Consider the following 27,401-nt stretch of genomic DNA (forward strand, 5'->3'; position numbering starts at 1 on the left):
GTCAGAGTGACCCACGATAACCCCCACCAGGCCAGCCCCTTGCCCTGGTTCCTGTACTTGCCAGTTTGTACGGTATATTGGTACCATCTGTCCCACATCCCATTCAGCTCTCATACTTGTCAATGGGCATTGAAGTCTAGTTCAACCCAACGATCCCAACTATCCAGCCCATACACATGCTGGTGGGGGCATTTCTGTCCAGCCACGCCTGCCCTAGTCCTGGTTTTCATACTCTCCAGTGGGAATCACAACGCAAGAGGGAGGTGCCCACTACTTCCCTACTGGGCCCACTTCCACTCCAGGATCATGTACTCTCCAAGTGGTTCTTCAGTTTAACTTGACAGAATTATCTCCCAATGCCAGCATCTGCCAGTCGATCTGCGACAAAGCCTAACCAACCAACACCCACTCTGATTTATGTTTGCACCAGCAGGTACAGTCAGCCCAGCCTGGCTTTTGCCTGATCTAGCTCACATGTGGCCCACAGCTGTTACAGCCCTGCCTGGTCTGGTCTGCTCCCATTCCAACTCACCTGTAATTCCATCTTCTGCTGGTGGGGTTAACAGCCTAGCCCAGCAGGCACCTAGTCCCAGCTGTTACTGTGTAGTGGTATGTTGCGACTGAACCCGGCTCAACTCACACTCTGTTCTGGTGCTCAGATTCGCCAGCAAGTGATGTGAACTGGTTCAGCCTGGTCTGCCCCCAATCTGTGCTAAATGTATGCTGTTGAGTATTGTTCCCTGGTCTGGTCTGGGCTATTCCGTATTATGGCTCTTGTGCTCACCTGCAGGGACTATGTTGTAACAAAGGAGTTTCCCAAGCTCCTCCATCAGAAGCTCTTCTAATGCCAGATCTCACACACTGGCTAGTCCATGAGCCAGCTCTATCCAGTCCACCTTCTGTCCTAGCAGGAACAGTGGTTTTTCCTGACTGTCCTTCAGCCCATTCCAGTTCTTACTGTTGGATGTTTCAGTCCAGCCAAGGCTGGTCCACACCAAGACACAGTTCATATATGGCTCAGTAGAGGCAGAGACCTAGCCTAGCCCATCCTACACCTATCCTGGTCCTCCAGAGCACCAGATGGTGCTGGAGTCTAGCTCAATTTGGGGCACCCAGCCCCAGTCCACACTTGAGCCAAGACACTTTAGCCATACCCAGGCCAGAATGCAGTTCCCACTCAGGCCCACGCACTTACCAGTGGGAATCCCATCCCAGCCAGGGTGTCCCCTTAGCTCCCCAACCAGGCCTGTTTCCAGCTTTAGATAGTGCATGTGCCAGTGGTTGCTCTAACCCACCTTGGCATAGCCCCTCACCTGTCTTGGCCTTTGCCTTAGACGCTGTAGCCTGGTATCCCTGGTTCATGCAAATCAGCAGGTGTGAGAGCCTTGCTCAGTATGACCTGTGCTCCAGCCTGATTTCTGTTCTTGCTAGTGAGGTAAGGTTTGCTCGACCCTGCCTGGTCGACCTCCTTCCATAACCAATCCATATATCAGCCAACAATTGGAGCTACTTTGCCCAATTTGCCTGACCCCCAGGACTGGACCAAGTGATCATCAGTAAGTTATGACCCACTAGGGGAGTTTCTCAAGTTCCCTCTCTTGACCAACTCCCAGACTCAGATCTCATTCATGCCACTGAGTGTTAGGCCAGTGCCTGGCATAGTCTGACCTTCCACCTTGTCCTTGTATGAGCTGGTGAACTTTGCGGCCTGGCTTTGGATCGGCTCAGATGATGCCATTATGGCTACTTGGGGAGTGAATCATCAGATGGAAATCTTCCTCTCTGTCTCTCCTCTCTGTATATGTGACTTTGCAACAAAAATAGATAATCTTAAAAAAAAAAAAAAGGAAAAGGACTGAATTTTGGAGTCTTTGTAAGTATTAAAAGCAGAGCTCAGTAAACTTTAACTAAAATTCAAGTGAACTACTCCTACAGGCTTAGTATGAAGGTGATACAAAGATTGTCTCAAAAGTCGTAAATTATGCTAACCTAAAAGATGATTTTTATCTAGTGATCTAGAGATTGTAATCTTAACAATAAAAAGAAACAAAAAGAAGAGTGACACAGAAGCTAATGCGCTCTCATGCGGAAATGCAAGACACACTCTGGGCCATTTAATGAAATCGTCCCTTATTCTCCGCAGGTTTTATAGGAAATTGTATGTTCTGTGTATTAATTAGAGCATTTAAGATGTTACAGTTACATGCAATTTGTAAACATTCTGTTTTTAAACACAGAAAATCCTAGGCAAGTACTCAGAATTATGTATTAAAAGCCTTTGGTATGTAATCATAGCATTTAACAATTGGCTCTCTAAAAGGCATCAATTTCACAGTTGAACAGAATTTCTGACATGGAATCATTTTTGTGAAATGCTATTAGAGAGCAAATCAGACACTAATCAAGTTACTTTCTAACAATATATAAATGTAACATACCCACTTCCCTCACCCTTTTTGGACCATGTGGGACTTCCTTGGGTCCATACAGACTTGCTGTGAGGAATCTCTGCACCTGTGTAGGACCCTTGGCTATCCCGCCTTCACTCTTCCATAGATCCCTGCCTCCTGCAGTTTTGTATGAGTCTGTGTTTACAGCTACCCCAGATTTAAGACATGTTATTTTTAAAAGTTTTTTTTTTAAAGATTTACTTATTTTTATTGCAAAGTCAGATATACAGAGAGGACAGAGAGAAAGATCTGTCTGATAATTTACTTCCCAAGTGACCGCAACGGCCAGTGCTGTGCCGATCCAAAGCCAGGAGCCAGGAACTTCCTCCAGGTTTCCCATGTGGGTGCAGGGTCCCAAGGCATTGGGCTGTCCTTGACTGCTTTCCCAGGCCACAAGCAGGGAGCTGGATGGGAAGTGGAACTGCTGAGATTAGAATCAGTACCCACATGGGATATTGCCTTATTCAAGGTGAGGACTTTAGCTGCTAGGCCACCATGCTGATTTAATAATCCCATTTAGATGTGACAAAAATGTGGGTTACTTGCGGTTATACCTCCCATGCGTACTTGTGTTACTGTAGTCACTATCATCATTCTCATGTTCACTAACTGGATTTTGTTTCCATCCATCTCTTCCTGATAACATTTGGCTCAAAGGAACTAAACTCCAGACAAAGAATCCTGTTCACTATCTCTATGGGTCTACCCTGTAGAAAAACCCAGGGAGCCACAAAGTTTTTGGTCCTTTTTCAGTTAGCATTTTGGGTACCCTTACGTATATAAACGCTAATACCCACATTTGGAAATGGACTCTCCATCATTCTAGGAAAATATCTATATGCTTGCTTTTTTATCTTTCCTCATCCTTACCACTCGATCGTCCTTTGAATGTTTTCACTGACATTCCTCTAAACAGTGTTATTTAGCCTCCTTAGGCACTGAACCAGTGCCTCCATGCTCATTCCCATGGATTTCTTTGTGTTAGACTCATCTAACATCAACTCTGCTCTAGCAACCCCGTGGTTTCCACTTTCCTTTCTGCAGATGTTCCTACCACTCGACAAGGAGCCCCTCTTCCACCCAGACTTCAGTGCTCAAGCTCCTGTCCAGTACTTGGTCCTGGGCGCAGTTCTGTCACTGTTGTTGTGGTTGTTTTCTTTTTCACAGATCTACATCATCTTTATGGTGAAAACTCATGTTTATCTCTGGGGGCCTGCATTTCAAATAAATACTATCTTCCATGTTCAAAGCTGAAATTTCAATACCTACCACCTTTCCCACCTCCTACCCCGGTTCCTCCTCTGAGCTTTCTCATTTCAGAGATTAGGCCCCAAACTCCAGTAAGTTCTTTTTTCTTTTTTTCCATCCTCTACTTCTTAAAGTCAACCAACTAAGTTTCAAATTCCACTCTTCCCCTCATCATTAACTTCCCATCCTTCCAGAGTACTTCAACTCTTTTAGTTGTTTTTGCAAGTGATTTGATTGCCCCATAATTCATTTCCCCATGCTGTTATCAAGATGTTATTCCATCACGCCTAAGATTCCAACCTCCTCATAGCCCCAGATCTTCCTCCTGTCATCCAGAGAACAGGCCCTTATCTTTGACTACCTGCACACTATCTGCACACACACAAGTCATTCAGTACCTTTGGTTACCCAAGTCACCAGTTTGCTGCTACATGGCCCTTGTACATGCTATTCCCCCAAAATATTTTCCATTATCCACTCCTTCTTTTCCACAATCTTGGAAAAGAGCTGCCCTGACTTCTGTGCCTTAAACAAGAGTCCTCTCTCAGGTTTCCTATCTTCACCCTACTTTTTTCCTACAATTACAATGTTTTTTTAAAAAAGTAGGTGGTTTTCTCATGACAATTTACTGTGTCTCACACACCACCATACCTATCCCCGGGGCACACACCAGTTCTATAAACACAGAACTTCTTTAAAGCAGCTGACGTGGCATAGGACAGGCAGGTTCTAGAGCAGGCTAGTAGCAGGGCAACTGTTACTGACAAACCATACTACCTACGGGGACTCACATTTGCCAAGTGTCCAGTAGCTACTGAGTATCATACCAGGTCCCAGGATCACATGAAAAACAAGCTGACATACTAGATGGACAAACCCAAGCACTAACACAGTACAATAAACTGGGCAAAATGAAAGTACCACACACACAAGAAGTACTGAATTTAGGCTGGGGGATGTGACAAGTACGGACTTACACTGAGAATATGGTGGGAGTAAGACTGCTTTGAGACTAAGAAATAACACCAATAAACACCCCGAAGAACAGCCCACTACCAGGCAGAACACTCAGGTTCAAGGGTTGTTCTGATGATACTGGCATGGGACAAGATGTTGAAGAAGCATAACAGTATAGGTCTCAGATGTGATGTCACTAGCACTTCAAGTTTTCCAAACAAGACATTTGCTCCACATAGCATTTTCCTTCTCTGCATCCTTAGTCTCCAACAGTGTTTCTTCTACATGAGCCTAGGCTAATCCAGGTTTCTCCTCTTATAATAAAAATACTGGCCTACTTAAGTCACCACTAAACATCTCATGAGTGCCCTGCAATTTAAGCAGTAATTAATTATTCCATAAATGCTAAAAAGATGGAGTTGGAAATCTCTTAAAATCCTCATGTAAATAAAATTTTCAAAATCATTTAAAATTAATCCCAATCCCTATCCAATCCATTAAAAGGATGCTATGCTTTTTTAGCAAAAATGCTAGGAAGAAGGCAAGTCCTCACCCCAACTTCCTTTCTGAGACCAGTCAGTCTAAGGGGTCGCCCAGTCCACCTTTTCCTCACCACCACACTCACGAATCTACTGCCCACCAGCAAAGGGTTTGGTCTGAGCCCCGATTCTCTGCTTCCTCACTTTCCACGCTAACTCAATCACAAGAGAAGATGAGGAGGATGTGGTTGTAAGCAACACAGACCACTCAAAATAGTTTCAAGGAGGGAATTTATTATAAAATTACAGGATTTCCAACAGCTGTGATGAATGAGTTTATAGCTAGCACACTTTTTGGAAGGGCAGGACATGCTACAATCACAAACTGCTAATTCTGGGTTCTGTACAGCAGTCAAGGGAGTCATCCCAGATAGTCCTCCTTGTAGCTTGCGGAAGGGACTAGAACGTGGATTCGGTTTTGCTTGCCTTTTGCTCCTTATAGTGCTGGATGCTGGCTTCAAACTTGTCAAGCACATGCTGGCAGACATTCATGAGCTCATTCAGCCCCCTCTGAAACGTCTCCACAGCCGGGAGGGCACCTCGAGTCTGAATGCGCAAATTAATTTTGTTCTCTGAAGGATGGGTCGTGGTGTAACCACAAAATTCCACTTCCGGGTTCTTCATGATCATGTACCGCAGAGAATTTCCCAGGGTATGGTCCTCCTCATGCAAAACAAAGGTCACACAGCATCTATCTGTCCCAGCCGCCTGGACCATTTCCAGGGCTGTCTTCCTCTCGCCTTCGGCCACTGAGGTCTTCAATCCAGGCATTTTTCTACACACACACATTTTTTTTTTTTGTATAAAAATGAGATCATACTGAACATTGTGTAACTTCTTTTCATTTACAACATCACAACTGCAACCCATTTACTCTCATCCACTCCAATTACCTACACAACCACCCACCTTTCCGTTTTCGATCTCCACGACTTCTAGCAATAAATAATATTATTAGCTCCAGTTCCTGCCTAGCTCATTTGCTCTTCACGCTGGCCACATGGAGCGTCTTCTCAGAAAAAAAAAAAATCAGAAAATTAAAGTGTTTGCCAAAACATTTTAGGGAGAGTCACAAGAAAAGGCTAGGAAAGGGTGGGCCCTGCTGAAAGAGGAAAAGGGAATTGAAGGCGGAGAAAATAAAAACAGACTTGCCCTAGTGTAAGAATAGATCAAGGCGACAGATTTATCCACGTGCAGCCCCACTTAGGCTTCCACTTGCAAGAGGTTAAGCAAGCTAGGAAACGGAAGAGACTTGAGAAGAGGCTCGGCAGGAGGTAGGGAAAAATAAAAATAAAACCTGGGCGCCTACAGGGAAGGGCTCCGAAGCTTTGGGCAGTCCGCGTGCAGGAGCCAGGAGCGCTCAGGCCCCAGCACTCGGGGAAGGCGACCGGACCCCGTGCCCTCATCCCGGGGCCGGGCGCTCCGGACACTTCACCCTGCTCTTCCCTCCTGGACAGCGTACCTCTCCGAACACAGCCACGGCTCCTCCCTCCTCTTCCCTGTCCCTCCTCCAGCCCACCGGGGTCGGGCCCTCCCAGTCGGCCGCCGACCGGGCCGCGGAGGTTAGGCCCCAGCCCCGGGCCGCGTGCCGGCCCGCACCCGCTTCCCCTCGGCCGGCCGCGGCCTACGCAGCCCGCCCCCGCGTCGCCGCCCGCTGCTCCTCCTCAACCGTTACCTCTCCAGCTCTTGGTCCTCCTCCATGGCGGGGGCGGGCTCCGGGATCCTCAGGTGTTGCCGGCGGATCGGAGGCTCTGACCCATAACGCGAACCGTGCGACCAGAAGCAGGAAGGAAGGAAGGAAGGAGGGACGGAAGGAGGGAGGAGGAGCCGCAGCGGCGCCGCAGGGCCCCGACGCTGGGCGGAGCCTTCCGCTGGGCGGGGCGCGAGTCCCGCCCCTGGCCCCGCCCCCGGCGCGAGGGGGCGGGGCCGCCTGCCCGGAGCCGCTCACCTGGCACCGCCCCAAGCCTGAAGAGGGTTCCGGGGGTCCCGCGTCCGTCCCCCCCGGGGGACAGCCAAGCCGGGGTGCGCCCCAGCTCCGCCCTTGGCCCCTTCCTTCAGGTGGTGGCGAGGGGGGACAGGGCCTTCTCTTCCCCTCATTCCCCAGTTTCCTTGCCTGTTAGGGACCCGAGTCCGGCCTCTCCGGGGAGGGGGACCTCATTGCTTCTGCTCTCCGGAACCCCCACCTCTCCTGGGACCACAGGCTGGGACTCTACACCGTCTGCTGGAAGGGGACTGCTGTGTGCAAGATACGAGGAGTTCTTCCTAAGAGAATACAGTGCTTTGGGGGGGTGGGCTGTCTGTCCTTAATAGGGTGCTTGCAGCGTCGCATCTCAGCCAGGATTCTAGAACACGCGTCTGTTTCATTTAGGGGCAAGAAGTTGGGGTGCAAAGTCTCGCCCACCGCATCCTCTCTCTCCCGGCAGCCTTTCGACCTGCGAAGCATGCCTGCTGCCCCGCGACGGACCTTTTCTTTCCTCCTGCTCCCTGGGCTCCTTAAACCCGCTCCCTTGCCCTCCCACGAACCTCCCCCTCGCTCACCTTTTGTTCCCAGGTGTCCCCGCCCTCGCGCTGGCAGCCTGCCTTCCCTTCCTCCCACCCCTCTCCGCTGGCTCAGCACCCCGCTCCTCTCTCTCCCTGCACCCCACCCCGGCCCCGGCCAGCCCCTCGTCCCCGGCCCTCTACCCCCAGCTGTCCTCGGGCTCGGCACACCTGCAGGTCTGCTCTCCTGCGCCACCTGTTCCCCCTCGGGCCCCGGCCTCCCCACTTGTGCGTTCCCTGCTCAGCTGTCGGGCTCTCCCCGCCGCTGCCCGGCGCTCGGGCGGACACTTGCCGGGCGTCTCGGCCATCAGGCGAGCGGCGGGGACAGCCCCGAGCGGGTGGGGAAGGGCGGCGGAGGCGCACGCTAACCGCCCCTCGGGCCCGCCCCTCGCGCTCCGCCATTGGCCAGCTCCGCCTCGGGCCCGCTCCGTCCCGCCCTCCGCCGCCGCCCATTGGCCCCGCTGCGTGTCGGGTTGGGCCTCCTCAGCCCGGCGCTCGCCCCCGGGAAGGCAAGCAGGAGCGGTTGAGAAGTGAAGTCTTGGCCAGAGTTTGCTTCTTGCCAGGAAATCCGCGGCGGCGGCGGCGGCGGTTCCCGGTGGTGGAGCGGCGCCCGGCCGACTCCCCGCTCCCGTACAGCGGGCCGCGGGAGCTGCGGCGCCACGAGCCCCGTGCACGCCGCGGGCAGCCGCGCTTCCCCAGTGAGTAACTTTGCCTGGCCCTGGCCGCCGCGTCCCCCTCTGCACCGGCTTCCCGGCAGCCGCCTCAGGTGCGGGCGGCGGCGGGGTGTGGGGCAGCGCCGCGCCCCGGGAGGCGGCCGGAGCGGCGCCGCCGTCCTCCCGGGCTCCCCGGGCTCCGCCGGGCTCCCCCGGGCAGCGGGGCCAGCGCGGAGTGCGGGCAGGAAGGGACGGGCGCCCCGTGCCCGCTGCCCCGGCTGAGCGCGTGGAAGGCGGGCGCCCCGGCTGTGGGCATTGGGTGGTGCCGGCCAACGCGGTGCGGATCTTTGCGCCGTTTGTTTCTTTCGGGGAGAGGAGAGGTGGGGATGCGTGCTTTTTCATTTCGCCCTGTGTGTGCAGTGGAGGGCGGGGTGGGGGAGCGGGATGAGTGTGGCTCCCCAGCTGCTTTCCGGTTGAGTGATGCCCCCTTGGAAAGGGATGGAGAGAGATCGGCCCCAGCCTGTTGCCCGTGAATCGTCACCTTTGCCTTTAGGCTGGAGAGCGGCTTGACATCTTCCTGGGGAGTCCTTTCCAAACACCGATCTTGGCTGGGAAGCATTGCACACACAGCAACGTTTAAACATTCGGGAAATACAGCCGTCGCTTTGCAAATCTGTGCCATGTTTTCGACAACTACTATGGGTATCTCGTATTTCAGGTTATAGGTCTGGATTTCGGGTTCTGCCTAGAGTTAAAGTACATTCATGCCTGGGCATCACGGTATAGATGTTTCTTTTTTCAGTCGCAAGAGTCAGTAGCAAAGCTGAAAGAAGGGCGGTGTTAGTGCCGGAGTAAGAAGTTGTGAGGTTCAGTTTACTGGAACTGGCCTCACTTTAAGAATTTCAATTCTTGTGGCAGTAGTACTTGCAAGCTGGCCTTCTTCCCAGGAAGGGTTTTGCTCTCTCTTGCACACACCATGACACAGCGCTGATGTAGATGAGTGTCAGTAGAACAGATTCATGTGCTTTGGTGGGTTTAGGTCCTATCCCCCCCACTCCTCTTTCCAAAAAGAACTTTAGCAGGTAAAGGGGGAGGGGGCAGGGATGGCTCTCATATCCTGTTGGGTCTGTCAAGAGCTTTGCTGAGCCAGGAATAACAAAATTCTGCCTTTTGAGCTTATTTGATTCTCACATGTGAGTTACCACATAGGGGTAAAATGTGGGCCGAGTGAGAGCTGCGGTAGGATAGGCCACTTTTCAGTGGGCCCACTAGAGTGTCCACGTTCTAAGTTCTCTTCATTGAGCCCCTGATGAAGTGCCTGCTGCTGCCAGGAGCTGCTAGGGGTTGCTTGCTTCCGACGTTGCTGGTGGCCTCATTTGGAAGCTGTTCTGGCCCACTACCTCTCCCAGCCATTTGAAGCGCGTGCTGTGGGAACGGAGAAGATAGAGCATGTCGGTCTGGAGTTTGTTAGGGGAGGCCCTCCAGGAGCACTGTACGCGTTGGTGTCGGATTTTAACATATACTGTAGGCCAAGGGACCGACAACCGTGCCACTTGCAAGTAACTGCACGCGTGTTCAGGAGGCTGCGTTCTGATAACTCCCAGCGGCTAGGCTGGCAGAAGGACCCAGTGTCTGGGGTTGAAGTAGGGCTGTGGAGTGGTGTGCTACTATGCAGAACACTTGGCATTGCGCCTTGCTTCCAGCAGGCACTCAAGTGCTTACTGAGTTAACTGCAACAGAAATAAAGAGGATTTTGTCTGGGAAATTAAGAAATGAGGACTTCTTTCAGTTATACAGTGCTGTCGATTTTAAGCAAGGGACTATGACGACGACTTTTGCATTCCAGAAAGCTGTCTTGAGGTGGGTGGGGTCCAGATGGGAGGGAGGGAGACAGTGTCAGAGGTGTTATAACCTAGGGGTTGAGTACTCGGGCAGTGTAGCCTCATTGTTCCTGAGATTCATTAGGCTATGGAGCTAAAATGGGAGAAAAAAAAATTGTGTATTGAACTAGTGCTTGGTGTGCAGTAAGGATTTAGTATATCCCAGTTGTTTGTGTGAAGGCAGTGGTGGGGGGCGATGTGTTTAGGAGGTGTGATGAGGAGACTGCTAGGTCAGGGACTGGGTAACATGAGAGAAGGGTGATGCCTCAGCCTTCTGACTTGAGGCGGCAGCTGTACAGGTTAAGATGGCACTGGAGTCGGAACAGGGGTCGCCCTCTCATTCTGTCACGGTCCTCTGAGTTTTGATTTCCTAAGATATCAGAGGTGATCATAGTACCTGTTTGTGAAGTGTTTGCTGATCACGCAAAATTACGCATGTAATGCCCTGGGTAGTCGAGCGTTTAATAAATATTAGTTGTTCTTTTAGAGCTGGCGACATCAGTGAGGGAGAGGTGTGGTGGAACCGGGAGCAGGGAGCAGTTCACATAGTTGATGGAGGAAAGAAGGTTGAGGCTTTCAGCTTCTGCCCAAGCCATGAGGTGCTGAGCTGGATGGGTGGAAAGCAGCCTTTGGATTCCGTGTGTCCAGCAAGAGCTGGGAAAGAATGAAAGAGGAAAAAAGAGTTCACCAAAGCCTCTGTGGGTGCAGTGAGCTTTATGGAAGATCGGGGGAGGAGGAAGGAAGGGGGATTTACTCTGTAGCGATGCCAGGACTGTGAACGTTTAAGATCCAGCATCTTAATGCATTTTAGCTACCAGCAAAGGAGCACTCAAGCTCTTATACCCTGGTTGGCACTCTTCCCTTCTCTACCTCCTCATCTCATTTCTGATTGCCCTCCAAAAAATCTGGATGCTTTTAAATATATTAAGTGGAAACATTTAACCTTTCTTCTTAATGTGCCACAATATTCTGTCCAAGCTGTTGGGGTGGGCAGTGGCATAGCAAGCTAATCCTCCATCTACAGCATCAACATCCCATATGGCTACCAGTTTCTGCTCTGACTGCTTTGCCTCGGATCTAGCTTTCTGTTTATGGCCTGGGGAAGCAGCAAAGGATGGCCTAAGTCCATGGGTCCCTGCACCCACTTGGGAGATCCAGAAGAACCTCCTGGCTCCCACTTTCTGACTGGCCCAGCAGATGGAAGATTTTCCATCTGTCCTCTCACTCTGTAATTATGGCTTTCAAATAAAATAAATAAATCTTTAAAAAAAGAAAAGAAAGAACCTATTAGGTTTCTCCAAGAATTAGCGACCCGGTCTCATAGATTCCACGCTATTTAGGAAGCTGTATTGGTTCCAAAAAAAAAAGAAAAAAGTCCGTATCTAGCCTGGAGGATTGTGGCTGTAGAGGACAGGCCTAGCTTGACCCCATGACAAGGCCTGGAGGGTTGTACCAGTCAAACTCCCTGGAGCATTCTTGTCTTGTTTCTTTCCCTCAGAAAGTCCTAAGCAATAGAAAGATCTGTGGCTAGGCAAGTTCCTTTGCTTGATTATTGGATTCTGGGGAAAAATGGGCAACTTTTATGTTAGTCTAATGAGCTGTTATTAGAGGACTTAAAAACAGACAAAAATAGCCTTGTATTTATTTGAAAGTTAGAGTTCCCGTGGTTGAGAGTGAGCGAGCGTGTGAGAGAGAGATGGAGGTATTTCATCTGCTGCTTCACTCCCCAGCCGGCCCCAGTGGCTAGGGCTGAGCCTGGCTAAAGCCTGGAGCTTTCTCAGGGTCTCCCACGTGGATGGCAAGGATCCGAGAACTTGGCTACTTTCCCTAAATTACCAATAGGAAGCTGGGGTGACGTGGAGCAGCCAGGACGCAAATTGGCACCTATGTGGGATCCTGGCACTGCAGGCAGCAACAGGTTTTACTTGCTATAACACAACAGCGGCCCCTATTCAGAAGTTCTAAAGCCTCCATTTTTCCCATCTGTTATAATGCTTTTGAAATATATCGAATTAATGTTATTATTTGAAAGAGAGAGAAATCCCACCTGCTGGTTCATTCCTGAAATGCTCGCATCAGCTGGGGCTGTTCCAGGCTGGAGTGCCATCAGAGTCTCCCACGTAGCTGGTGGGGTCCAGATGCTTGGGCCATGTCCTGCTGCCTTCCCAGGTACAGTAGCAAGGAGCTGGTTTGGCAGTGGGGCAGCTAAGACTAGAACCAGGATTCCTGTGGGATGCTTAACCCGTTGCACCCCAATGCTGACCCCTGAGAATTTTGGTTTTAAAAAGCAAATACTTACGGTGTATATCACTGTAATAAATAGTCCTCTAGTTCTTTAGGATGCTTTAAAAGAAGCAGGTGCTGTAGGTTCTGTTCTTTAGCAAATATGCTTCCTAGAGCAGGGATTCTGTTTCACTCACTACAAAATTGCCAAGGAGGTAGAACAGTGGGGATATATATATATACACATATATATATTCATATATATTCATATATATATGAATGAATTGGATCCATTTGATCTATATTGACTCACAGACGTCTCCAATCTCAGGTAGGAGGGAAAAGAGAATTGATTCAGCCAGGAAAGTTGGAGTGCTTCATGTATTTATTGGCGGACACAGGCGCTGTAACAGAATTGATGGCTATTATGATTCAACTGTTTTAGTGCCAAATGCTGTAATTACTTGCATAATTCCCTCCTTTTTATTGCTTGTGGAGTGTGGTAAGGAGGAAGAGCCTTATATAGGGAAATGGCTTTGTTCCTAGGTAAACTGACAACAGCTGCGTCGTAAGTTTGACTTCTCTAGGGTATTAGCGAAAGGCCAGGCCAGAGGCTTGTTCAAGGAAAACTGGAAAGAGGAGTGGTGGTGCTGTGCACAGTGGTTCACCGTGCATCTTCCCAGCCAGGAGGTTTGGAGCCACTCTGACTGTAACTCAGTAAGTGTGTAGAGGGAAAAGGGTTTTTTTTCTTTTAAGATTTTATTTTTAATATTGGAAAGGTAGAGAGAAGGAGAGACAGGGAGAGAGGTCTTCCATCCACTAATTCACACTCCAGTTGTCCACAATGGCCAGAGCTGAGCTGATCTGAAGTCAGGAACTTCTTCTGGGTCTCCCATGTGCACGATCCCAAGGCTTTAGGCCATCCTCTACTGCCCATCCTGGCAACAAGCAAATTGGAGCAGCCATATGGGACCCTGGCGTATTCAAGGTGAGGATTTGGCCGCTAGGCTATTGCACAGATCCCGTGAAAAGTTGTTTTTTCCTCTGTCAGGTTGAGTAGGAGAAGCAAATGTAGCAAATTGTTACTAGGCAATAATCTTTTCATTCTTTTATTTTAAGATGTATTTATTTTTATTGGAAATTCAGATTCACAGAGAGAAAAAGAGACAAAGATCTTCCATCCATTGATTCACTCCCCAAGTGGTTGCAACAACTGAAGCTAAACTGATCTGAAGCTAGGAGCTTCTTCTGGGTCTTCCATGCGGGTGCAGGGTCCCAAGGCTTTGAGCCATCCTCGACTGTTTTCCCAGGCCACAGGCAGGGAGCTGGATGGGAAGTGGAGCAGCCGGGACGGGAACTGGCGCCCATATGGGATCCCAGCACATGCAAAGTGATGACTTCAGCCTCTAGGGTACTGGGCCCTTGTAGTTCTTTTAAATAACCAAACACCCTAGTGTGTTTAATAGAAGCCAATGTAAAAAAAAAAAAAACAAAAAAAACGTTTTGAGGCCCTCCCTCTTATGTAAAATAGGATGTGTGTATATGTATACCAATGACCCAGAAGACACTAATTTTCTACACAAAAGTGAGGCAAGTATTGGAATTACTTAACCACCCTTCCTTTCAGATTGGGATTTTTGGCTGCTGATCTGAAATTTAAATCCTTATCAGAACTCTCCTTGAGCCAAGCCACATAAATAACTGTTGGACAGATGAATTGGGGCCTTTCACTTAAATTTTGTTTCAGTATTGTGACTGTTGCTACTTTTTCCTCCTGCATGATACTGATGTTTGAAATTTGACTTTCAATTGAAGTATATTTAACAAATCCCTAGCATGTATCTTGTTATCAACACTGGGCTGTGTGGAATGCAAAAGATTGTGTCCTTGGAGAGTGTAGACGTCTTCAGAGACACAGCTAACCCACTCAGAGCAGAGTGACTAATACCTCTGGCTCCTCGGCTCCGGTGACCTTGCCTGCTACCCTGTCGTTAACATTCATTTGATACCTTGTCATTTCCCCAGCTTTTCCACATTCGGATCCTTAAACCTGTGCATCCTGTACTCCGACTGCAGACTCCTGGAGAGGCAGCAGTGTCACTCCCACACTGCACTGTAGTGTTCTTCCTCCAAGCACAGTCTGCAAAGGAGCGCCCCATCCTTCCCCTGCAGCTCCTTCCTCCTTCCCTGTTGCAGTGCTGTCTTGTTGACCTTGTAGTGCTCCCTGTATGGTTTGGAACCTTTGGCTGAGCACCAGGCTGTGCTTTTCCTGGCTCTGTTGCCTCTTTCTGAACTTGGCTGGGCTTGTACCTGTCGGGTAAAGCCCCCGCTAGCATCCTTGGATTGCTTTGGCAATATGATGTGGTCGACTTTGCATCTAGGAATTGTGTCTCAAACAGTTGTGCTCTTTTTCCCCCAGTCAACTCTGTACATCTTTTGAAAGTTATTTATTTGCAAGGCAGAGAGATGGTGATCTTCCATCTTCAGGTTCACCACCCCCGGATGCCTGCCGTGGTCAGAGCTGGGGTCATGCTGAAGCCAGGAACTCAATTTGGCTCTCATGCCTTGGTGGCAGGGACCCAAGCACTTGCGCTGTCACCTGTTGTCTCCTCGGGAGAGCATTAACGGGGAGCTGGAATGGAGAGTGGTGCTGGGACTCAAACCCATGCACTCTGACATGGATTGGTAGCATAACTGCCATACCAGTTGCCCACCCCAGTCGTGTAAATGCCTATCTGGCACCAAGCAAGCACTCAGACACTGAGCTAAGAATGACATCCCTGTGGAATTTATAATTTAGAGGATTAGACATTCTTGAAGTAGTAAAGACCTTAAACAGGCACAACCGTAGTAAGTTCTTGCAAGCAACGGTGCAGGGCTGTGCTAGCTGACATGTTAGTCATGGCCCCGTGGGGAGAGGGGCCTGTCTGCTGTAAATGTAGAATACACACGAAATTGTGAAGCGTTGGTATCCAAGGCGCCTGAATATCTTATTAATGGTTTGTATATTGGTTACATCTTGAAATAATGTTTGGGGTGTATTTGACTAAATATTGAAAATCATTCACTTTTTTTTTTAAATGTGGGTTCTAGAATGTTTAAAATTGGCCATGTAACCCATGTGCTGTTTCTGTGGGCCAGTGCAGGGGTGAAGGGCTGTCTGGATGAGAGGACAGACCTCACCTGCTCTCTGTGGGTTATCAGGGGAGCCTTCCCAGAGGAGTTGTGCTGGGCCAGATCGCCTGAGTGGGTTGTGTGGCCCCGGGCAAACCTTCCTTAGGGCAGCATGGGGGGTGAGGGGCAGTCCCCTGGGGCCCTGGCCTGGGGTGCCCTGGCAGAGGCTGAGCAGGTGGGCCCTGTGACCCCGAGTGAGGGTTGTGCTGTTTCTCATGCACAGAGACCTCCTGAAGCATCCATCTGTTGGATTGGCTTCTGCACAGGAGCCTGGAGCGCCCTCTGTTAGTGTTTCCAGAGCAGCTGCCTTTTGCTCGCTCACTTTTTTACACTGGCCTATGAATATGCCGGCATCTTTGACCTTATTTAAAAACACACCTTCATTGACCACACCTTCTCATCTAGTTATTGTTCTTATAGTAACTTTAAACAAAATCGTAACATTTTACTGAAAGTGGTATGTTCGAAATGTATTAACAGGGACGAACCTTGTGGCTTACCGAGCTAAACTGCCTCTTGCAACGCTGCATCCCATGAGTGCAGGTTTGAGTACTGCCTGCTCCACTTCTGATCTAGCTCCCTGCTAAAGTGACTAGGAGAGCAGTGGAGGATGGTCCAAATGCTCTGGCCCTTGCGCCCATGCGGGAAACCCAGTGAAACTTTGTGGCTCTTGGCTTCAGCTTGTTGCAGCTAACCATTCTACTTTCTGTTTCTGTGAGTTTGCTTTCCATACCTCATAGAAAGGGAATATCTATCTTCTATGTGACTGATCCATCTGTGCAGTTTCCTTCCCTTTTCAGGCAGCTGTACTCCATTGTAATATAACATATAGTGCTATGCATCCTTCTGCCAGTGGATTCTGTGGCTGCTTCCACCTCTTGGCTGTTGTGGATGATTTGCCACAGGACTTAGTCTGGGTCTCCATGTTGGTGCTACTGAGGGCATCACCTGTTGCCTTGCAGGAACTGGGCATGGTGCCAGTGATTGAACTCAGGTGTTTCCCTTAACCACTGTGCCAAGTACCTATGTCTTTAATACTGCCTGAGTTTAAAAAAAAATTTTTTTTAAGATTTATTTATTTTTTTTTATTGCAAAGTCAGATATATACAGAAAGGAGGAGAGACAGAGAGGAAGATCTTCCTTCTGTTGATTCACTCCTCGAGTGACCACAAGGGCCGGTGCTGCGCCAATCTGAAGCTAGGAGCCCAGATCCTCCCCTGGGTCTCCCACATGGGTGCAGGGCCCCAAGGCTTTGGGCTGTCCTCAACTGCTCTCCCAGGTCACAAGCAGGGAGCTGGATAGGAAGTGGGGCTGCCGGGATTAGAACTGGCACCCATATGGGATGCTGGCACTTTCAAGACAAGGGCTTTAGCCACTAGGCCATGGCGCCAGGCCCTTGAGTCAAAATTTTTATATAGTTAAGCTAAAAACCCAAACATTTGAAACCTGTTTCTAAGACCTTAGGATAACAAGAGATAAAAGTCTCAATTAAATAGCGTTAGTGGAAGCAGAGGATCTGTTATCAGAAATCAGGTTGGGATGTAGAGCTCAAATAATGCTTCATTGAGTATGTTAGTAGGAATTTCTCTGTCCTTTTTGTTTCTTGTAGCCATGAGATATTAGTATGGAAACAGTCATCTTAAAAAGAAAAAAGGCAATTAGCAGCAGCGAAGTTATAAACTTAGGGAAAGCTGCTCTGCAGAGCGTGTGGGGCCGCATCTTGTGCCTTTCCGTGAGGTGCCTTTGCCCAGAGTTGCAGTTCAGGCGTTGAAGACCAGCTGTGCGTGCCACTTCATAGATCTCGAGGAGATCCGTAGCAATTAGTTCCCATATGAAATATTTATTAATGCCATTAATTTCACTAATTTTAGGCTTTTGTGCTTTCATTATAGATGAGATACATTAATTGACATTTCCATAGACTAATTTCAGGTTCTGTTAAAAATAGACATAATTGGGGGCGCTGACCTGTTCTTCTTTTTCAAGGTATATGGAGTACATGTGTCAGTGTATTCGAATGACTTTTCTGCCTTTGAAGAAATTAAAGAGCATTGAGAAAGTTTCAGGATTTATTCTGTGCAACTGGATTTTTTAAAAATGATACAGTAATTATAGAAAGGATTTTTAAATAAGATTTATTTATTTGAAATTCAGAATTCCACACAGAGAGGGAGAGACATGTGAGAGATGTCTCCCCATCCTCTGGTTTACTTCCTGCACATTCCAGTGGCTGGGGCTAAGCCAGGCCAAACTGAGGAGCTTCTTCCTGGTCTGCCACATGGGCGGCCCAGGCCCAGGCACTTGCACGATCCTCTGCTGCTTTCCCGGGCGCATTAGCTGGATGCTGGTTTGGAAGCAAGGCAGCCAGGACATGAACCAGCATCCATACGGGATACCCATGTCAAAGGGCATGGCTTTACCCACTGTGCCATGACACCTGCCCCCTACAGAAAGGACTTCGTTTTTCCTAATGAATCTATTTTGCAGAGTACAGAACTGTGATGAGGTGGTGTGCGTAGGGTTTGCGTGTACCACTCACCCTGCCCTCAGGGTTCTTGCCTTGAGCGGTTCTAGTGCGGCTGTGCTGTGAGATCTCAAGAAGTGGGATCAGACTGGGTGTGCTTAGGTCAGCCTAAGGAGGGAACGCTGGTCTCCTGGATAAGTGATTGGGAAAACGGCCTGAGCTTGATTCCGAGATAGCCTCTCTGGGTTTCTGTTTCAAGTTATGATCTCTTGTTACCCATGCTCTTGCCTTCCATTGTGAGCCAAGTCAGTGTTGGTGCCACAGGGATGAAGCTTCAGATCTGTGCCTGAAAGAAATTTTTCTTCTTAATGTCCACTGTCTCTGGCATTTTGGTGCAGTAATAACAGAAATAGACGAATACCTGCGGCAGAATCTTGAGTGCTCTCCAGCATCAAAGTCAGTTTTCAAGTCATGTATCTTGTGACCTTAGAACATGCTTACCTGTATAAAGGTGCTTGGTGTGACTGCAGTATCTTTCTCCTGTAGTTTTGGTTCATCTGAGGCAGTACATCAGTTAATGCTGGAGGAATGCAGCAGCCGTTAAGTTGTTCTTCAGCAGTTTATTCAAAACACGTCGGTGAAGAGTACCCACAAGGGCACACAGAGTTCACAGCTGTGCAAGGTGGTAAGACAGCTAAGCTTGCCGTTGTGTCTCTTTTCCCCTACCGGATATCTACTGAATGCCCGTTACATGCCAGCTCTGGTGAGAACATAGCAATGAGCAAGATAAGTGGGACGCTATCCTGATAGAATTTGCATGCTGAAGACACAGATCGGTCAATAAACCATAACGCTGTACGGAAATTAAAGGAAAGGATAATGACATGCTAGGAAAAAAACCAGCTGATGTGTTTTGCTCTTCAGGGTCTGCACTGGCGATGGAAAGCTGCAGCCAGTTCTGTTCACCTGTGTCCTCTTGGCTGTCAGTCTGTCATCTTTATCAGGAAAGCTTTTTAAGGGACACTAGCAAGAAGAAAGTGTGTGTCCTCTTCCCAGGCCCCCTCTTCCAGAGGGCTCCTGCCCAGGGTCTCCATGGCACATGTAAGAAAGGGTGAAGACGGGGGGGGGGGGAAGACGCCTAGAAAATAATTTCTCAACTAATTTTGCTTTTTATTTTCATTAAACAGAGAGCTTGTTGAAATTGTGTCAGTTTCTCAATAGTTCTGAATGAAGAAAAACATAACCCTGCCAGTTATCAGGGGAGGAGGCGCAGGGAAATAATCAAGTCATGTGGAATTTGCACTTTTAAAGGTTTCTCACATCTTAAAAAACTGTCACCCGTGGTCACCTCATCAAGAAGCTTTGACTTGTAACTTAGCTTACTCATCAGCCTTTACGATGGTGGTGTAAGACTCGGGTGCCCTGTTTTCTTTTGTACATGAGGTCGGAGTGTGACCCTGACTCATCTGTTGACGCTGTGATGCATTTTTAGAAACCAAGAATGTAAAATAAACAAAACAAGAAAGAAACCAAGAATGTGACAGTAGATTTCCCTTAAGCAGTAGTAGTGAAAGAAAATACAAGGAAGCCCAGATATGTCTAGGTCTGTATACTGTGTGATTACAGCTGCTTGTGGATCTGATCTGAGAGATGTGCTGCAAAACTGGGCATTTGAATACATCGGTATAAACTGTGCCTTACCGAAAAAGCTCTTGTTTATGACAATAATGACCTTTCTTCTATTTCTATGAATGTGAAAAAAGTTTGCAGATAAAATACTTCATATTTGGATTTAACTTTCTTATTTTGAACACATGAAAAAAGCATTATCTTGAACATGTGGCTACATTTTTAGCATTCCAATGGTTGTTTATGTATTTGACAGTTTGCTTTCTTTTTAAAAAATTCTATGTAAAAACCATGTTTGACTGCTTTTGCCTTCCTACTTGTACTGATTTGCTCTTGTGCTTGTCCCCCTGTTCCTGCCATAGTATACTTCACTCACAAGAAGTCAGTTTACCCAAATACAGCAAAGCAAGCCTCCTGCACACCCCTTTACCCAAGATACCCTGGTTGGATACTATTAGGAGTTTTGGGTAGGCCTTGTAGGCATGTTTTGTGCATCAAGTTCATGTATGTGTCAATATGTGTTGGTATTTTAAAACATACTGTTCTGGGCTCAGAGCAGTAGCCTAGCAGCTGAAGTCATCGCCTTGCATGCACCAAGAACCCATATGGGTGCTGATTCATGTCCCAGCAGTCCCGCTTCCCATCCAGCTACTTGCTTGTAGCCTGGGAAAACAGTAGAGGATGGCCCAAAGCCTGGGAACCCTGCACCTGCGTGGGAGGCCCAGAAGAGACTCCTGGCTTCAGATTGGTGCAGCACTTGCCATTGTGGTCACTTGGGGAGTGAATCATTGCACCGAAGGTCTTCCTCTCTGGCTTTTTTCCTCTCTGTGTATCTGACTTTCCAATAAAAATAAACAGATCTTTTTATTTTTTTTTTAAAGATTTATTTTTATTATTTATTTTTATTGGAAAGGCGGATATACAGAGAGGAGAGACAGAGAGGAAGATCTTCCGTCTGATGATTCACTCCCCAAGTGAGCGCAACGGCCGATACTATGCCGATCCGAAGCCAGGAGCCTCTTCCAGGTCTCCCACGCGGGTGCAGGGTCCCAAAGCTTTGGGCCATCCTCGACTGCTTTCCCGGACCACAGGCAGGGAGCTGGAGGGGAAGCGGGGCTGCCGGGATTAGAACCGGCATCCATATGGGATCCCGGGCGTGCAAGGCGAGGACTTAACCTCTTGCGCCACTGCGCCGGGCCCTAAGCAGATCTTTTTAAAAAAATCTTATTCTATACTGTGATTTAATTTGGCTCAAAATTCATTTTATTTTGCTAATCTTCTTTGAAACTATTTGGTTATTTAATTTCCAGATGTCACCTGAATGATCATTAGGTGTCTCTTTTGGAGGAGATTGTTGGTCTACTTTTTGTTATTTTAACCAAAGTGTTTGAGAAGAATTTCTTGGAAAAGGAAAGGTTTATTTCAGCTTGGAGGTTAGAGTTGAGGAACAGTGGCCCCGCAGCCTGGTGTCTGGTGGGTATAGGGGACAGATCACATGGCGAACCAGGAAGCAGAGGGAGAGATCAGCTAGGCAGAGCCAGCCCTCAGGTAGAAAACCGCCCTCTGTGGGCACACCCTTGGTGGCCTGAAGACCTTCCAGCAGCCCCACCCCCTAGCTGCCACATTAGATCTTCTCCACCCTTAATCCATCAGCCATTAAGACACCAGAGTTGAAAAGTCAGCCTGAATTTTAGGGCAAGCTATAGGTGTGAACATTAGCATATGAGGCTTTTCTTTGCTAGATAAGAATATTGTCTGAGGTGTCGGTAGGCAGAGCGTGAAACATCCCCCTAACTGAGCAGGTCTCCTGAAACTCAGGAAGGAAGCAGGAAGCTCTGAATGGGAATAGGAATGTATTGCTTGCTTAACATGTCTGCTTGCTAATTAGAATTGTGCCTCATTAGTTCTGGAGTAGTACCAATATTAGTGTTTATAATGGGCACTCTTAGACTTTTTTTTAGCTTTCTTAGCTCCACACTTTTTGTAGTTGTTGTGGCTCCAAACCATTACCACAAACATGAAATGAGAGACGGAAGTGGAGAAAACAGTTCCCTTTGCCCAGCACATAAGCCTTAGGATTCCCCAGCAGCCTGTTCATTCTCCGGTCAGTGTGCTGCTGACTGCCCCAGTGAGCTGCTTGCACCTGCTGTCCTCGCTCCTTCCACAGAAGCTTTGTATGCTGGAAGTACGTGTGACTTCTAGAAATGTTTATGTAAAAGCTCTATATAAGATGCTTTCTATTTTAGCGTTGCCCTGTCCTTTATGTACCTCTCAGTTATTCTTGTGCCATTTAGTCTTATTTATTTGAAACAGTAACAAAGAAAGGAAGAGATGGATATTTTTCATCCTCTGGTTTGATTTCCCAGATGGCTACAACAGCTGGAGCTGGGCTAGGCGGAAGCCAGGAGCCAAGAGCTTCATCCAGGTCTCCCATGTTGTGGTAGAGGCCAAGACACAGGGCCAAGTGCCACTACTTCTTCCAGGTTATTAGGAAGCGGCTTTGGAAATGGAACAGTCCAGGCTTACCAGTGCTTATGGAATACCAGCACCAAAGATGGTAGCTTGACCCACTTCACTACAACATTGACTCCTATGTAATCTTCCAAGTCGATTCATTTCAGAATTAAGATGTTCATTGATAACATCCAACACAGTGGCCAAGAGACTGACAGTGTCAAATACTGGCACAAGAACAAGCAGAACCCATCCATTCTCAATGGAAACTTAAAATGGTACAGCCACTTTGGGAAAGGTCTGGCAGTTATTTATAAACGCCTAGGCCTATCCTGTGACTCAACCTTTCCACTCTTAGGCATTTGCCTGATGAAAACATGTGTTTATAATCGCCAGAGCCCGGAAACATCCCAATTGTCTGCCAGTAAGGAACAGGATAAAATGGGATGCTAGTGAGCAATGGAAAGAAACTGACTGCTAGTGTGTGTCACAGCATGGATGGATTCTGGAGTCCATCCATATTCATTTAGATGATATTCTAGAAAAGGCAGAGTCTGCGAGAGAGAAAAATACCACACCAGGGTTTACCTTTAGGGGTGATAATGTAGGGATGGGCTGCAGGGGCATGAGGGAAACTTCTGGGCTGAAAATTGTGTATCTTAGCATTGATTTATGTCATGTAGGTGTGTGCAATCAAAAGCTCATTGCATGTCTGCTTAGATTTATGCAGAATTTTGTATTTAAATTTCACTACCAAAGAAAAATGTAAGGAAATATGGAAGTTCAGTTGATGGTGTGCTTTGCCGTGCACTGACCTCAGCAGTTTATTTTAAAGTGCAGGAAGATGGGTTGATAAGTGACACACCTTAATGGTAGACTTGTAAGATACAGGTCTATACTGTAAAAATGTTGACACCTTATAAACTTTTTTTTTTCTTGATATTTATCCTAATGTCACATATGAACTGTGGCTGCTGCCCGAGAATTCTTGAGTTTATCTGTCCTGTTAATCGTTCTAAATTATAGCCTTAGTTGAGAAGTCACACTGGGGAGAGGCATTCTAGCTTATCAGCATGGTTGTGTTCCCTGGGGACTGCAGATAAAATGTACCCAATCTTGTGGGGCTTCCCTGGGATCACGTGCTCCATTGAGGCCTTTTTTGATGTTTTCTCTAATGATGATGAAGAGGAAGAAAACAATAAAAATTTCCCAATTTCACCTAACACTGAACATGAACTTTGGAATTAGAGCAGGGTTTGAATCCCATATCAGTCACTTAAGAAATTCATAGGAAATGTGTATCCTTATAATATTGTGGATTTCAAAAAGTTTTGGCACCAAAATAAGCATATCTTTTGGTTTCATTTTTGTGCAGATGTTTGAGGCATGCCTAGTTGTTTTAAACCTCTGACATCTCATTTTCCTCCTCTGTAAAATGTGATAATAACTGCTTCATGGTATTTCTTGGGAAGATAAAAATGTAATAATGGTTGCAAATGAGTAAATACAGTGTGTAGTTAGTTGTGTAGTAGTTGAAGGAATATGATTACAATGAATAGTTACGTAGTTGGAAATGAACTTTAAGACCCTTGCAGATTGTTGGAATAGGAAGTAAACCAGTAAGGCAATGCAAACAAATGTGAGCCAAATATGTTCCTGGCTCCGCATGGACGCTAGGAATCCAAAATGAGAGCTGGCAGATTCTTTTCTGAAGATGGGTCCAAGAAGCTGCTGCAGAAATAACGCTTCACGCTTGAAAAAATGCGCTTGGAACAAGGAGAAGTGAAAGTCAAAGACATTTGTTGCTTTGATGTTTAGCTACCACTCCCTTTCTTCCAGGCACAACCTCTGATTTCCTTTTGGGGGATCCCTCTTTGTCTTGCTTATTCTGTTTGCTTCAGGGTAAGTTGACTCAGTGTCTTATTTCAGAAGTAACACAGATGCCATTAAAATGTCAGGCGTCTCTAGCCAGGGTAAAGGCTCAGGAGGGTTACGTGACCCAAACTAAGCTATCAGAAATGTGAAAATGGAGTTCTGGAACCTTATACAATGTACGCTATACAAGGCCCGTGACTACATGCCCCAAACTGCTGGCTCCATGGAGGCTAAGAAGGAACCCAATACAGAGGAGGCAGAGGTGAGAGAATCCTCAGACAGCCACACCTGTCTTGCTGCTCGCTGAGGTCAGTTTCAATGAGGGTTCTAGCCTGTGCCATCAGAAGCTTCACATACATCTTTGCTCCCTCTGTGAGTTACCTTCTGATGCTGGTGTTAGGGCTTTCCTTACTCACCAGTTCTGTGGCTGTGCTTTATTTATTTATTTATTTATTTTTAAGATTTATTTCATTTGAAAGGCAGTTACAGAGTGGAAGACCCAGCAGGGAGAGAGAATAAGACTCTCTTCCATCCTTCTCCCACTTCTCTCCTGTGTGGGTAACAGGGACCCAAATTCTTGGGCCATCTTCAGTTGCTTTTCCAGGTGTATTACCAGGGAGCTAGATAGAAAGTGGAGCAGTCAGGTCAGGAAGTGATGCCTACAGGGAATGCTGACATTATGGGCAGTGGCTTAACTTACTGCAGCTCAATGCCAGCCTCTGTGGTTATGCTTTATCTGTTTCAGTATCATATATTCTTTGCTTGCCCACTGATTACTGGCTAGATTTTAATTTATTCAAGGGAAGGGTCCAAACTGTTTCCATGATTTCCTCCTCCTTTACATGCTATGGCAAAATGTGGTATCTGATCCTTTTCTGCCTGAAACAGTTGCTGTAGGTTTTATGTGGTTATGGTTCATCTGAAATGTGACTAGTCCTGATTGAGATATGGTGTAAGATACACACTGAATTTCAAAGACCTTGTACAAGAAAGGAATGTAAGAGGGGCCAGTGTTATGGTATAGCCTGTGATGCCCACACCTCATGTGGGTGCTGGTTCAAGGCCAGCCTGCTCTTCTGATCCATCTGGGGAAAGCAGTGAAAGATTGCCCAAGTGCTTGGGCCCCTGCACTGTGTGGGAGACCTGGAAGAAGCTCCTGGTTCCTGGCTTCATCTGGCCAAGCCCTAGTCATTGCAACCATTTGGGGAGTAAGTCAACAGATGCAAGATCCCTGTCTTTCTGTAACTTTGCCTTTCAAACAAATCTTTGAAAACAAAGAATGCAAGATTTATCAATAACTTTTGCCATGTTGATTACATAGTAAATGGTAGTAGTGTTCCCTACATTGGGTTGTATAAAATATATTCAACGTTAATATCATCTGCTTCATTTTTTTAACATTACTGCTGAAAAATGTAAGTTCCGGGTAAGCTCTGTAAGGGTAGGGTGTGTCTGTGGTAGCTCTGTCCCCTAGCACAGTGCCTGGCATGCACTGTGTCATCAACAAATATTTGTTGAATGAGTCATGAGTTTTCTGCTGTTTAATTTGTATACCTGTTAGTTACATGTCATTCTAGTTAAGTAATAGGGGGAAACAGATAAAATGTGTTTTTTAAACATTCATTATGTTTAATTTCTAGATTGACTTTATAGAGACTGTTTCTATGGAAACAGAAACCAGAAGATTGTCAAGGTTGTTTCAGGAGTGTTTTGGTGACATTTGCTGTCATTGTTAACCAAAACCCACACATTTAAATGTTTACATAGGTGCTTCATGGGTTTGGGATTCTACATGTGTAACTAATTGGACAGAAGGTTGTTACACTCATGTTGGGGGCAGGCGTTTGGCACAGTTTGCCACTTTGGGTCCCTGCATTCCATTTGGAGTGCCTGATTCTCTGCCTCTGATTCTGTTTACTGCACATGCGCGTCTTAGGCAGCTGTGGATGATGGTCCAAATGCGTTGGTCCCTGGGTCCTAATGGAAGCTTAGGTTGACTCCTGGACTTGTGGCTTTGGCCTAGTCCAGTCCCAGCTGTTGAATGCGTGCATTTGGGGAGTGAATCATGAAATGAAAGATCCCTTGTCTCTCTTCCTTCAAATTAAGTAAAAACAAATTGCAATAACATTTTTTGGTACTCTTTAGAAGTTCTTTCTTCCATTAAAATGACTTGTTAGAAAGCCCAGGTTTTACTGAAAGATGCCTGTTGTTTTATTCCTACTGCATTCCTTTGCTGTTGTTTTAGCTTGTATTGTCTGTTTGTGCGTTATGAATAATTTATAGACTGCTAAGTGACCTGTCCATTGTTACAAGGTAATTATATTGTCTGCAATGGAAGTGAACTTGCCTTGCTAGAATCATTAAGGTTGCTAATAGGTTGGCCTAGGTGCAGTTAACCCAGAGCCATTGGCAAAGAAAGCAAAAAAAAGGTGAGATTCCTGTTCTCCATGTATTATTCACTTGGATGGTAATAGGTGGTAGTCTTTGATATCAGTGTTGTTTCAGTGAAGAAACAAAGACCAACTAGGAAAGCTTTAAGCCTAGCTAAAACATTTCTTTATAGATGAAAATTACATTCAGAGCTTTGTGAAAATTTTGTTCCCCGGGGCCAGTGTCACGGTGTGGCCAGAAGAACCACCACCTGAGAAGCCAGTGTGCCCTGTGTGCACTGGTTTGTGTCTGGCTGCGTTGATTCCCATTCATCTCCCTGCTAGTGGCCTAGGAAAAGCACTAGAGGACGGGCCAAGTGTCTGAGCTGCTGCCACCCTCATGGGAGAGCTGGATGAAATCCCTCGCTTTGGTCTGGCCCAGCCACAGTCATTGAAGCTGCGGAGAGAACCTATAGATGGAAGATCCCTCTCTCGCTAGCTCCCCAACTTTCAAATAAATAAGTGTTTAAAATAAAATTTAAACAAATTTTGTGCCCCATGGTAAATGGAAGTGAATATTTTCCAAGAAGCTCTCAGAGATCAAATCGCAAAATTTGGGATGCTATTTCGTTTTACAGCTTATTCAAATTAACTATGATATCTGAACACAGAAGCACTAAACTGTTGGGATTTTTGAAGATGTGTAAAGGATGTTAGGCTTGAGGGCTCCATTTTCATTTTAGCACAATAAAAGTCAAAAAGGAAATTCAAAAATTGGAGGAAGTTCCTGTGAGAGACATGTGGCCTGTTGAGTGTTTTGGCTGTTATGTTAATAGCAATGTGTTTTCTTTGGGAAGTCAGCTTCTCGGATGCTAACAGCAGAAGGTAGCTTGTTTCTAAATTACAGTGCATTTATATGCCTTTATAAAGGTATTTCAGAAACTTCAT

At 47.0% G+C, this 27,401-nt stretch overlaps 3 protein-coding genes across 3 annotated transcripts in view; 1 reads left to right on the forward strand and 2 right to left on the reverse strand.

Moving 5' to 3' along the window:
* LOC121156250 (protein POLR1D-like) overlaps positions 1–6,931 on the reverse strand; it is a 41,984-nt gene extending 35,053 nt beyond the window's left edge. The window contains exon 1 of the mRNA XM_040979855.1: positions 6,870–6,931. Coding sequence (XP_040835789.1) covers positions 6,870–6,895 — 26 coding nt within the window. The 5' untranslated portion in view covers positions 6,896–6,931. The remainder of the gene's footprint in view (positions 1–6,869) is intronic.
* POLR1D (RNA polymerase I and III subunit D) lies at positions 5,409–7,007 on the reverse strand. Its single transcript, XM_040979853.1, has 2 exons — positions 6,870–7,007; positions 5,409–5,969 (listed from the first exon to the last, which is right to left on the reverse strand). The coding sequence occupies exons 1-2, from the start codon at positions 6,893–6,895 to the stop codon at positions 5,594–5,596; spliced, it is 402 nt and encodes a 133-aa protein (XP_040835787.1). The 5' UTR covers positions 6,896–7,007; the 3' UTR covers positions 5,409–5,593.
* Positions 7,008–8,271: 1,264 nt separating this feature from the next.
* Positions 8,272–27,401, forward strand: part of LNX2 (ligand of numb-protein X 2) — an 87,408-nt gene continuing 68,278 nt past the window's right edge. Inside the window, exon 1 of the mRNA XM_040979856.1 lies at positions 8,272–8,430. The gene's annotated coding sequence lies outside the window, so the exon portion shown is untranslated. The remainder of the gene's footprint in view (positions 8,431–27,401) is intronic.

Source organism: Ochotona curzoniae, unplaced genomic scaffold, assembly GCF_017591425.1.
Source record: "Ochotona curzoniae isolate NIBS_2020 unplaced genomic scaffold, NIBS_Ocur_1.0 contig_3332, whole genome shotgun sequence".
Taxonomy (NCBI): domain Eukaryota; kingdom Metazoa; phylum Chordata; class Mammalia; order Lagomorpha; family Ochotonidae; genus Ochotona; species Ochotona curzoniae.

Bases quoted from the DNA above. Each gene is read 5' to 3' on its own strand.
- POLR1D (XM_040979853.1), bottom strand. From the start codon at position 6,895: ATGGAGGAGGACCAAGAGCTGGAGAG. The intron at 5,970-6,869 runs GTAACGGTTGAG...GTGTGTGTGTAG, and splicing joins GAGGACCAAGAGCTGGAGAG to AAAAATGCCTGGATTGAAGA.